This window comes from Salvelinus namaycush, chromosome 2, assembly GCF_016432855.1.
Source record: "Salvelinus namaycush isolate Seneca chromosome 2, SaNama_1.0, whole genome shotgun sequence".
Lineage (NCBI taxonomy): Eukaryota > Metazoa > Chordata > Actinopteri > Salmoniformes > Salmonidae > Salvelinus > Salvelinus namaycush.
The window spans coordinates 35,723,900-35,736,605 of record NC_052308.1 but is presented as its reverse complement, the minus strand read 5'-3'; the positions used below and the strand labels follow the sequence as shown (position 1 = coordinate 35,736,605).

The following is a 12,706-nucleotide window of genomic DNA, read 5'->3' as shown; positions in this document are numbered from 1 at the left end:
TCGTCAAGTATATTATGACTCATCTGATGAGAAGTCTGATTTATTCATGTGCACGGTCATTGGGTTTGGCAAGTACCATTTTGATTTCCTAATGCAAGTATTTTCTCATAATGAAAGTACAACAGTTTAGTGTTTGCTGTTTTCACACGTGACACACGAGAGACTGTATGACTAGTCTAAAGTTGATGTTCAATGTCATGTCTAGGTTCAATTTAATGATTGAAATGACTAATTCACTCAGTGGATTTGTTTTGTAATATGTACAAGATCATAATTCCAGCAGGCCTACATCAGCCCCTTGCATACCATAACCACATCCTGCCTCTGTAAAATGTTTTTATTGTTTAATCTGCTACTAGAAGTCAGTCTTAAGCTGTTTTTGAACATTTTGTTCAAGTGCATTACCCAGATTGTATAGGTACTTTTTCTTTTGATGTTTTTATGTTTCTTCTTGCTGTACTTTTTGCCTGCATGTCTAAAGTGTGTCTATTTGAACTGATATGCAAATATACTATATTATAAAAATTATCATTAGAAATAGTTGTAGTAATTTCTGTCAGAATATGCCAGATAGAGAGGTAGAAAACATGCCAATGGTGCTAGAGATAACAGAAGAAAATAGGACCTGGCAGTTTGTCTGTGGTTTTTAAGAATGTGACGCAAGATAGTATGTCTAGAAGTATTGAGCTTGCCAGCCAGACACACAAAGAGCAAGCAGCTGAGAGACTTACCTTTGATCACAAAATGGAGACGTATGACAGCGACAAGTACTTCTACAGCGATGACATGCTGTACAATGTCAGCTACGATCTAACCTACCTTGGGGAGCGCTCCAGCTCCAGTCTTCCCTATTCTCACATCTACCTGCCACTGCTTTATTTCCTCATGTTTTTCACAGGCTTCCTGGGCAACCTCTTTGTGATCACAGTCATGGGCAGCCGGAGGAAGAGAGGCGGCCGTCTGGTGGATACGTTTGTGGTTAACCTGGCACTTGCGGACCTGGTGTTTGTCCTCACCCTCCCTCTGTGGGCCGTCTCGTCCAGTCAGGAGGGACACTGGCCTTTCGGCAACCTTCTCTGCAAGCTGAGCAGCTACATTGTCGCCGTCAACCGCTTCTCCAACATCTTCTTCCTGACCTGCATGAGCGTGGACCGCTACCTGGCCGTGGTGGGCCTCATGGACTCCCGCTTTCCCCGCAGCAGCCAGTGTGTGCGTCTCAACTGCGCCGTGGTCTGGCTGCTATCCCTGGCTCTAGGTACCCCCTCCCTGGTGTACCGTAGCATGTATACTCCCAACGGCAAACTCTTCTGTCTGGAGGATGAAGAGTCATCCTTCTTCCTGGGTCTGAGCCTGACCATGGTCTTCCTGACCTTCGCCCTGCCGGTGCTCATCATCATCCTCTGCTACGGTTCTATCCTGGCCCACCTGCGCCAACACTGTGTTGCTGCTGGCAACCCTCGCGCAGAAGCCCGACGCCGCCACTCTCTCAAGATGGTCTTCACCATAATCGTGGCCTTTGTGGTGTCTTGGCTTCCCTTCAACATCTTCAAGACCATCATCATTGGTTTCAGGCTGTCTAGAGCCGATCTGAGCCTTGAGACCCAGTCTGTCTTGAGTCAGGGCCTCACCCTCTCCTGCTGCTTGGCCTTCCTCAACAGCTGCATGAACCCAGCCATCTACCTGTTCCTGGACCACCACTTCAGAGGGCAGGCGGAGAACCAGTTCCTGAGCTGCGTGGGAAAGCTTGGGCTGCACCAAGGCTATGCCTCATCCACTGACTTCTACAACGGTACCTCAGAGAGCTGCGGCACAACAGCCTCCAGAACTCGTCTCCAGCCACTTGACCAGGATGTCTGATAGCAGGGTTCTGCACCTTTAACAGCCTCTTTGCGGTCCGAAACGCTAAAGGTTGAGGTGAATCATTTTGTGTTATGATTTTAGGTGTTATGTAATTCAAGCTCAGTGAAAGCATTCTCTGAAATATATTTTGCGTATATTATAGCTTCTCAAAATAAGTTATATTTTACATATCATAATTGTATATTTGATTATCATTGATAGTTTGAATTTAGGTTTTAGGTTTTATTTATTCGCACCAAAGAAAATATTTGAAAGACAAAACAGTACAGATAAAAAACTGGTAAAAACAGTGTGCAAGTGAGGTTGATTTATTTAGCTTTCTTTTTTTTACGACCAGATGAAATAGGATAGTATTTTTATGTCTAAATATTTTTTATATGAATAATTCATGAGTAGCCTGGTTATTATGATTGTTGACATTCTTAAATTCATAGTAATAATAAATTGCAATTTGTTAACAGTAACATTAATTTGTTAATGGTTCCTTTTTGCTGTGTGAAATTCATTACAACAATATTCAAAATGGTTGTCCATGTTCATGGCATTAGTAAGATTACATTTAATGTATTATAAAACATTTATAATAAACAGTTTTTGTAATAAATGAAGTGTTCATATAATTGGCAATTATTGCAGATACTTTTTTCCAAACAATGTCATAGTTTACTAAGTCTTTTTGCAGTTTAACAATGGGCATTTAACTGTGTGTACTTTTTACATTAAAGGAACACAAGAATGAAAATAAAGTTGAAAGATTTTAGGTATATATTAGGCATATTGAAATAAGGCATAATATGTAAGTAATGTATAACATTTCCTCATAAGTAGTTCCAATAATTATAGTATTGAAATGGTTATTTTTAACATAACTTCATAATTCATAGCTTTTATAGGCATAAAATGTTCACACTACTTACTGACATATTGAGAAGGAGAAACACTTCTCAGTTTATTTCTCATGTCACTGTAACTTAATAAAAACAGACTTACCAATCAAAATTGATCTAGAAGCTCAACAATGTTTTTATCTGCTTCCTCAAAATTATTGGACTTTCATTCAAAACAGTAGCTAAATGTTATCTGCAACAAGATAACATCCTCTGCAATTGACAAAACAGATACTCCCATGAATGATACAAAATAAAACTTTATTAAGATAAGTATTTTTCGTATGGGAATTTGTTGGCTGATTACATGACTTGAAAGTTCAAATGTTCATTCATGCCCACATGTTTTCAATTTCTTTTGCACTATGAATCATCCAGTTACAAAAGGGCTTGAGAAAATTGGATTAGATACCAGTCTGTGGGAACCGATAGCACAACTGTACTTCAGCCAACTAGTTCCTTTTAGTGTGGAAAACCCTGACCTGACCTTCTGTTCTGCTTACTCAGAAAGATGGCAGCCTGTTGAAATGGACAATGAACTTCACAGTTTAATGCTTGAAGTCATGTCATTTTTCAAGTCACTGAAATCTAAGGTATTACAAAGTATCAAGTCACTGAAAACGAAGTTATTTCAATTACATTAATTGGAACATGCAAGGTAAATCAAAACGCTTTACATTGCCAAAATAACAAGATCTCAAAATGAATCTCACCTATAATGATTTTGCCTAGCAGATTCCTTATCTTTCGATGAAGATATCTCTGTTACAAGGATGAGGCTTCCATATCAATTGTTTCTTTTAGAAAACTCATCTCACATTATAGTGGCAGTTGTTTTATCTGCAGGGGAGAAACTGAGGGCCTCACCACGGACATGCTGAGGGCCCCACTGTTGGGACTTTATATTCTCTGTCAATCACCGCACCGAAATAAGAGGCATGATCCGTGACCCTTTAATCTCACTGCCAGGCACCGCTTTAGGTGACAGGGTGAGAGGCATCAGTCAGTTTCCGTTTGTGCTCTCTACGCGAGCAGTGATGAGAACAAACATTGTGTCGTTTTCTCATAGCCTTATCTGTGACCCGTTGGCACCTGGTGTACACTCAGTTGCTCACAATGAGAATGGTTGTGAAACCTGTTTGAGTTAACCTTACTGGAGGTTGACGTTTGATGCGTAATCATCAGGCCTAGGTGGTCCTTCAATAAGACCATTGCAAACTGAACATCTGATGATTGATAGATGATATCCAGATAGACGTTTTAGCCTACACTCAATGGTAGTAGTGCATAGGATGTGTTAACTTAAATTCTGTGGGCAGAGAAAATCAAAAGATGAGAAAATAAACTTGACCTAGCTTACCCTCTAAAGGGAGAGTGCAGATAGTGAGAAAACAGCCAGCACCTCAAAACAGTGATCACATGGCAGTGGCAGCCTGTGGTTTTGTAGCATTTCCTTCACTGTAATTTGCATTTATTTTTATTTCACCTTTATTTAACCAGGTAGGCCAGTTGAGAACAAGTTCTCATTTACAACTGCGACCTGGCCAAGACAAAGCAAAGCAGTGCGACAAAAACAACAACACAGAGTTACACAGAAACAAACATACAGTCAATAACACAATAGAAAAATCTATGTACAGTGTGTGCAAATGTAGAAGAGGAGAGAGGTAGGCAATAAAAAGCCATAGAGGCGAAATAATTACAATTTAGCATTAACACTGGAGTGATAGATGTGCAGATGATGATGTGCAAGTAGAGATACTGGGGTGCAAAAGAGCAAGAGGATAAATAACAAAATGGGGATTTATTTTTTATTTCACCTGTATTTAACCAGGTAGGCTAGTTGAGAACAAGTTCTCATTTGCAACTGCGACCTGGCCAAGATAAAGCATAGCAATTCGACACATACAACAACACAGAGTTACACATGGAATAAACAAAACATACAGGGATGAGGTAGTCGGGTGGGCTATTTACAGATTGGCTGTGTACAGTCGGGTGTGCTATTTACAGATTGGCTGTGTACAGTCGGGTGTGCTATTTACAGATTGGCTGTGTACAGTCGGGTGGGCTATTTACAGATTGGCTGTGTACAGTCGGGTGGGCTATTTACAGATTGGCTGTGTACAGTCGGGTGGGCTATTTACAGATTGGCTGTGTACAGGTACAGTGATCGGTAAACTGCTCTGACAGCTGATGCTTAAAGTTAGAGAGGAACAGTACAGTTAGTCAGCCATCGCAGATACGGCATATCAACACCAAGATCAGACATTTACATGAATTGGGTGGATATTGGATATTTGGAAGCACATTACATGTTGATATAAAGTATTCAATGTGCTTTACCAAACTGCAAAAAGTAATAAGCAATGCACTCCTGACACCTAGCGTTTGTAGGCTACAGTAGGCATTCTGGTTTAATGCACTCACTCACTCACTCACTGGGGCTTCAAGCAGTCCACACTCCACACACAGTCAGTCACCGTACATTTGTGGGTATAACTTTACCACGTAGTCGCCACTCTATTATATATATTTGAAAATATGTGAAACCAACAGCTGGAATTAATTACACTGAGGATCTGATCACTGTCGGTAAATTGCTCTTTGATGTGATTGAGAGTCGAAGTTCTTAAGAAAAAAAAACTAAAGGAATGGGATATCCCAATAGTTTGGAGATTTGGGGGTGCATTAACTTTTTTAACTTCTTCTTGTATATTAATTTGATATTTTAAAATAATTAAATTATATTAAAATACCATTTTATTAAAGCATATCCGTTGTAGGGGAGATAGTTTAATTTATGCAAAAGATCGTAAACTCACTCAAAGTGTCGGCCCTACTTTCGGGGACTGATACCATGGCCCATTCCCGTTGCGACGTCCCTCTTCAAGGTACGTAAAGAAGCAATACTTCTACAACTTCTGGAAAACGTGGATGAATGTTGATATGGACATGCAAATAAGTTGTTCTACGCACTACAAAATTGGATATTTGACATATAGCATAAGAAGGTATGGTTGCTAATTTCCTTTTCGAAGTAAACGAACAACTTTTCCATCGCATTAAACAATGTGTTTTTTTTACGAGAGTAGCGCAAGTTTTAGCCATAGCACAATGCTAGACCAAGTTCTGCAGACCTTGACTATAATAATGATGCAAAATTATTGTAAGCGTCTTCATAATATCCTTTACTTTGTATGCAATAATGTATAGGCCTACATTTCCATGCAGTAGTGTTTTTGTTTGATTTGTACTTTACCACTGCCTAACTCCAACTTTTGTTAAGCAACTGGAAAAATTAAGTGTTTACACTTGAATCAAAAGTGAAAAGTTATGGACAGAATACTTTCTTACTGAGGGGGTCCCGTGACGACAACTTTGCAGATTAATGAATGAATGAATGGTAAATGTTAATCCTCCATGGAACGTTGTCATGGAGGATATAGTAGGGCAATTCCACCGTAACAGAGTGACGCTGATACTCCGATTTTTTTTTCCCTTTAAAGGCCCAGTGCAGTCAAAATTGTGTGTTCCCTGTGATTTCTTTGTTGTTGTATCATATTGTACAACAGCTGATGTAACGAACACTGTAAACATGTGGAAATTGTTTTATCAGTAGCTAGGTTTCCATCCAATGGGGAACAGATTTTCATGTGAATATTCTAAATTCCGCTTAAAGAAAATATGCTAATTTTCCAAACTGACTTGTTGCTGATAAAAATCAGTGTGATGACAATGTACTTTTTCTCTTAAGTTATCATGTACTGAATACAAAACTAAAGTTCAATGTGATACCATCGCATTTTCAACTCTACTAATGGTTTTGTCAAGCTGTTGCGTTAAATAGCAAATGTGCCTACACTGGTGTTGTATAACAAAACGCATAAGATCTCCTTATCACGGACCTTAATTCCGGCGTTTAACCAAAAACCCTACAAAACGTTATTCATTTTCTCCTATAGGCTTTGTCCAACGAACCATGGCGGGTTAGTGCATACAAAGACTGCATTACTATTGCTCTCTATAACTGGTCCCAAAATCTGTCTTCTCCAGCAGGTGGCGTTTTAAAAAAGGAAATTGCCCACCAAGCAAGGAGTTTTTGGTTGGGGGACAATGTGTGTAGCGTTTGGAGAACAAACAATATATATACAGGCTTATTTGATCAAAAATAAGTTGCATAATGATCAAGTTGTTATGAGTGTACTGACACGTGACATCTCGGTAACTTTGAGAAAAACACTTTATATCGGAGTTGTGCCTGGTCGTCACTAGTTACCACAGCCACAAAGTCATAAACCCCCCATATTTCTACGTCACTTATAAAAAAGTTATTTTAAACCTAATCATACTGCTAACCTTATGCCTCATTGTAAATTAACCCCAAAAATCACATTTGAGCTTTTATACATTTTTATGTTATAGCCAATTTGGACTTTGTGGCTGTGGGAACTAGTGGAAATCGTTGTGCCTGCTGTTCACACTAGGGCCTGGACGAAACCAGTATCGCGATTCTCGTTAGTATCTTGGCAAGGCAACAAAACACAAAGCGGATTTAACGTCTTTAGGAAATTAGCCCTAGTGTTGCAAACAATGTTGTCATCCAAAGTCAGTTATTTATTTTCTCTACTATATCCTCCATACAGAAGTTTTTTTTATTTTTAATATTTGTTTTTTTTAACCCCCTTTTTCTCCCCAATTTCGTGGTATCCAATTGGTAGTAGTTAGTCTTGTCTCATTGCTGCAACTCCCATACTACGGACTCGGGAGAAGCGAAGGTCGAGAGCCATGCATCCTCCGAAACACAACCCAACCAAGCCGCACTGCTTCTTGACACAATGCACATCCAACCCGGAAGCCAGCCGCACCAATGTGTTGGAGGAAACACCTGGCGACCTGGTCAGCGTGAACTGCGCCCAGCGTCGCTAATGCGTGAAGAGACAAAGATATCCCTGCCGGCCAAACCCTCCCTAACCCGGACGACGCTGGGCCGATTGTGCGCCACCCCATGGGCCTCCTGGTCGCGGCCGGCTGCGACAGAGCCTGGGCTCGGACCCACAATCACTGGTGGCACAGCTAGCACTGCGATGCAGTGCCTTAGACCACTGCACCACCCGGGAGGCCCAGAAGTTTTTTTTAAGGAAAACTTTATATAACCTCAAATTGTATTAGTCACATGTGCCTAATACAACAGGTGCAGACCTTACAGTGAAATGCTTACTTACAAGCCCCTAACCAACAATGCAGTTTAAAAAAAATATGGATAAGAATAAGAGATAAAAGTAACAAGTAATTAAAGAGTAGCAGTAAAATAACAATAGCGAGACTATATACAGGGGGGTACCGATACAGAGTCAATGTGCGGGGGCACCGGTTAGTTGAGGTAGTATGTACATGTAGGTAGTAGAGTTATTAAAGTGACTATGCATAGATGACAACAGAGAGTAGCACTGGTGTATAGAGGGGGTGAGACTAGATGTTCAGGAGCCTTATGGCTTGGGGGTGGAAGCTGGTTAGAAGCCTCTTAGACCTAGACTTGGTGTTCTGGTACCGCTTGCCGTGTGGTAGCAGAGAGAACAGTCTGACTAGGGTGGCTGGAGTCTTTGAACATTTTTAGGGCCTTCCTCTGGTATAGAGGTCCTGGATGGCAGGAAGCTTGCCCCCAGTGATGTACTGGGCCGTTCGCACTACCCTCTGTAGTGCCTTGCGGTCGGAGGCCAAGCAGTTGCCATACCAGGCAGTGATGCAACCAGTCAGGATGCTCTCGAGGGTGTGGCTGTAGAACCTTTTGAGGATCTGAGGACCCATGCCAAATCTTCTCAATCTCCTGAGGGGGAATAGGTTTGTCGTGCCCTCTCCATGACTGTCTTGGTGTGCTTGGACCATGTTAGTTTGTTGGTGATGTGGACACCAAGGAGCTTGAAGCTCTCAACCTGCTCTACTGCAGCCCTGTCGATGAGAATGGGGGGGTGCTCGGTCCTCTTTTTCCTGTAGTCCACAATCCTCTCCTTTGTCTTGATCACATTGAGAAAGAGGTTGTTGTCCTGGCACCACACGGCCAGGTCTCTGACCTCCTCCCTATAGGCTGTCTTGTCGTTGTCGGTGATCAGGCCTACTACCACTGTTGTGTCATCGGCAAATTTAATGATGGTGTTGGAGTCGTGCCTGGCCGTGCAGTGATGAGTGAACAGGAAGTACAGGAGGGGACTGAGCACGCACCCCTGGGGGGCCCCTGTGTTGAGGATCAGCGTGGCGGATGTGTTGTTACCTACCCTTACCACCTGGGGGTGGCCCGTCAGGAAGTCCAGGATTCAGTTGCAGAGGGAGGTGTTTAGTCCCAGGGTCCTTAGCTTATTGATGAGCTTTGAGGGCACTATGGTGTTGAACGCTGAGCTGTAGTCAATGAATAGCATTCTCACATAGGTGTTCTTTTTGTCCAGGTCGGAAAGGGCAGTGTGGAGTGCAATAGAGATTGCATCATCTGTGGCACTGTTGGGGTGGTATTCAAATTGGAGTGAGTCTAGGGTTTCTGGGATGATGGTGTTGATGTGAGCCATGAACAGCCTTTCAAAGCATTTCATGGCTACAGACGTGAGTGCTACGGGTCGGTAGTCATTGAGGCAGGTTACCTTAGTGTGAAAAAAAAATATATATATATAATAAAAAAATATGTATTTATATATACACTGCTCAAAAAAATAAAGGGAACACTTAAACAACACAATGTAACTCCAAGTCAATCACACTTCTGTGAAATCAAACTGTCCACTTAGGAAGCAACACTGATTGACAATAAATTTCACATGCTGTTGTGCAAATGGAATAGACAAAAGGTGGAAATTATAGGCAATTAGCAAGACACCCCCAAAAAAGGAGTGATTCTGCAGGTGGTGACCACAGACCACTTCTCAGTTCCTATGCTTCCTGGCTGATGTTTTGGTCACTTTTGAATGCTGGCGGTGCTCTCACTCTAGTGGTAGCATGAGACGGAGTCTACAACCCACACAAGTGGCTCAGGTAGTGCAGTTCATCCAGGATGGCACATCAATGCGAGCTGTGGCAAAAAGGTTTGCTGTGTCTGTCAGCGTAGTGTCCAGAGCATGGAGGCGCTACCAGGAGACAGGCCAGTACATCAGGAGACGTGGAGGAGGCCGTAGGAGGGCAACAACCCAGCAGCAGGACCGCTACCTCCGCCTTTGTGCAAGGAGGTGCACTGCCAGAGCCCTGCAAAATGACCTCCAGCAGGCCACAAATGTGCATGTGTCAGCATATGGTCTCACAAGGGGTCTGAGGATCTCATCTCGGTACCTATTGGCAGTCAGGCTACCTCTGGCGAGCACATGGAGGGCTGTGCGGCCCCACAAAGAAATGCCACCCCACACCATGACTGACCCATCGCCAAACCGGTCATGCTGAAGGATGTTGCAGGCAGCAGAACGTTCTCCACGGCGTCTCCAGACTCTGTCACGTCTGTCACATGTGCTCATGTGCTCAGTGTGAACCTGCTTTCATCTGTGAAGAGCACAGGGCGCCAGTGGCGAATTTGCCAATCTTGGTGTTCTCTGGCAAATGCCAAACGTCCTGCACGGTGTTGGGCTGTAAGCACAACCCCCACCTGTGGACGTCGGGCCCTCATACCACCCTCATGGAGTCTGTTTCTGACCGTTTGAGCAGACACATGCACATTTGTGGCCTGCTGGAGGTCATTTTGCAGGGCGCTGGCAGTGCACCTCCTTGCACAAAGGCGGAGGTAGCGGTCCTGCTGCTGGGTTGTTGCCCTCCTACGGCCTCCTCCACGTCTCCTGATGTACTGGCCTGTCCACTGGTAGCGCCTCCATGCTCTGGACACTACGCTGACAGACACAGCAAATCTTTTTGCCACAGCTCGCATTGATGTGCCATCCTGGATGAACTGCACTACCTGAGCCACTTGTGTGGGTTGTAGACTCCGTCTCATGCTACCACTAGAGTGAGAGCACCGCCAGCATTCAAAAGTGACCAAAACATCAGCCAGGAAGCATAGGAACTGAGAAGTGGTCTGTGATCACCACCTGCAGAATCACTCCTTTTTTGGGGGTGTCTTGCTAATTGCCTATAATTTCCACCTTTTGTCTATTCCATTTGCACAACAGCATGTGAAATTTATTGTCAATCAGTGTTGCTTCCTAAGTGGACAGTTTGATTTCACAGAAGTGTGATTGACTTGGAGTTACATTGTGTTGTTTAAGTGTTCCCTTTATTTTTTTGAGCAGTGTATATATATATATACAGTGGGGCAAAAAAGTATTTAGTCAGCCACCAATTGTGCAAGTTCTCCCACTTAAAAAGATGAAAGAGGCCTGTAATTTTCATCATAGGTACACTTCAACTATGACAGACAAAATGAGAAGAAAAAATCCAGAAAATCACATCGTAGGATTTTTAATGAATTTATTTGCAAATTATGGTGGAAAACAAGTATTTGGTCACCTACAAACAAGCAAGATTTCTGGCTCTCACAGACCTGTAACTTCTTCTTTAAGAGGCTCCTCTGTCCTCCACTCGTTACCTGTATTAATGGCACCTGTTTGAACTTGTTATCAGTATAAAAGACACCTGTCCACAACCTCAAACAGTCACACTCCAAACTCCACTATGGCCAAGACCAAAGAGCTGTCAAAGGACACCAGAAACAAAATTGTAGACCTGCACCAGGCTGGGAAGACTGAATCTGCAATAGGTAAGCAGCTTGGTTTGAAGAAATCAACTGTGGGAGCAATTATTAGGAAATGGAAGACATACAAGACCACTGATAATCTCCCTCGATCTGGGGCTCCACGCAAGATCTCACCCCGTGGGGTCAAAATGATCACAAGAACGGTGAGCAAAAATCCCAGAACCACACGGGGGGACCTAGTGAATGACCTGCAGAGAGCTGGGACCAAAGTAACAAAGCCTACCATCAGTAACACACTACACCGCCAGGGACTCAAATCCTGCAGTGCCAGACGTGTCCCCCTGCTTAAGCCAGTACATGTCCAGGCCCGTCTGAATTTGGATGATTTGGATGATCCAGAAGAAGATTGGGAGAATGTCATATGGTCAGATGAAACCAAAATAGAACTTTTGTGTGCGTGTGTGTATTTATAAATATATACATAAATAAAATCAATTTAGTCTCAAATAACATGAGAACATATGTTAAAACGAACCACCAGCTTTCATGGGTTTCAATATTCCCAGTTAAGAAGTTTTGGGTTGTGGTGCAGAAAGCAGAGCTTGTCTGCATGGTCCCCTGTCAGTCTGCTCCTCCGCGAAACACAGACCTTATTTGAAGTAGATCAAGACATTCTCTATGGAAGACATGAACGGTAAAATAACGAAGGAACCCCTTTCAAGTTCAGCCGCAAGTTATTACAGGAATTATAACGCGTCGACTATTTCTCTCTGAACCATATACCTTTGACTAATCCGGAATCTATCACCTCGAAAACAAAACGTTTATTCCGTTCCGTATTTTATCTAACGGGTGGCATCCATGAGTCTAAATATTCCTGTTACATTGCACAACCTTCAATGTTATGTCATAATTACGTAAAATTCTGGCAAATTAGTTCGCAAAGAGCCAGGCGGCCCAAACTGTTGCATATACCCTGACTCTGCGTGCAATGAACGCAAGAGAAATGACACAATTTCACCTGGTTAATATTGCCTGCTAACCTGGATTTCTTTTAGCTAAATATGCAGGTTTAAAAAATATATACTTGTGTATTGATTTTAAGAAAGGCATTGATGTTTATGGATAAGTACACATTGGAGCAATGACAGTCATTGATTGATTGTTTTTTATAAGATAAGTTTAATGCTAGCTAGCAATTTACCTTAGCTTACTGCATTCGCGTAACAGGCAGGCTCCTCGTGGAGTGCAATGTAATCAGGTGTTAGAGCATTGGACTAGTTAACTGTAAGGTTGCAAGATG

At 42.5% G+C, this 12,706-nt stretch overlaps 2 protein-coding genes across 2 annotated transcripts in view; both read left to right on the top strand.

Annotated features, from left to right (window-relative positions):
* The first annotated feature begins 669 nt into the window (after nt 1-669).
* LOC120021366 (probable G-protein coupled receptor 25) lies at nt 670-1,909 on the top strand. The gene has a single exon (XM_038965102.1). It carries the CDS (start codon nt 670-672, stop codon nt 1,855-1,857), a length of 1,188 nt encoding a protein of 395 aa, XP_038821030.1. The 3' UTR covers nt 1,858-1,909.
* A 3,752-nt stretch (nt 1,910-5,661) lies between these two features.
* The window catches only part of LOC120025677 (innate immunity activator protein-like), a 45,641-nt gene continuing 38,596 nt past the window's right edge, over nt 5,662-12,706 (top strand). Inside the window, exon 1 of the mRNA XM_038970239.1 lies at nt 5,662-5,761. The gene's annotated coding sequence lies outside the window, so the exon portion shown is untranslated. The remainder of the gene's footprint in view (nt 5,762-12,706) is intronic.

Coding starts and splice junctions, on each gene's coding strand:
- LOC120021366 (XM_038965102.1), top strand. CDS start 670: ATGTCTAGAAGTATTGAGCTTGCCAGCCAGACACACAAAGAGCAAGCA.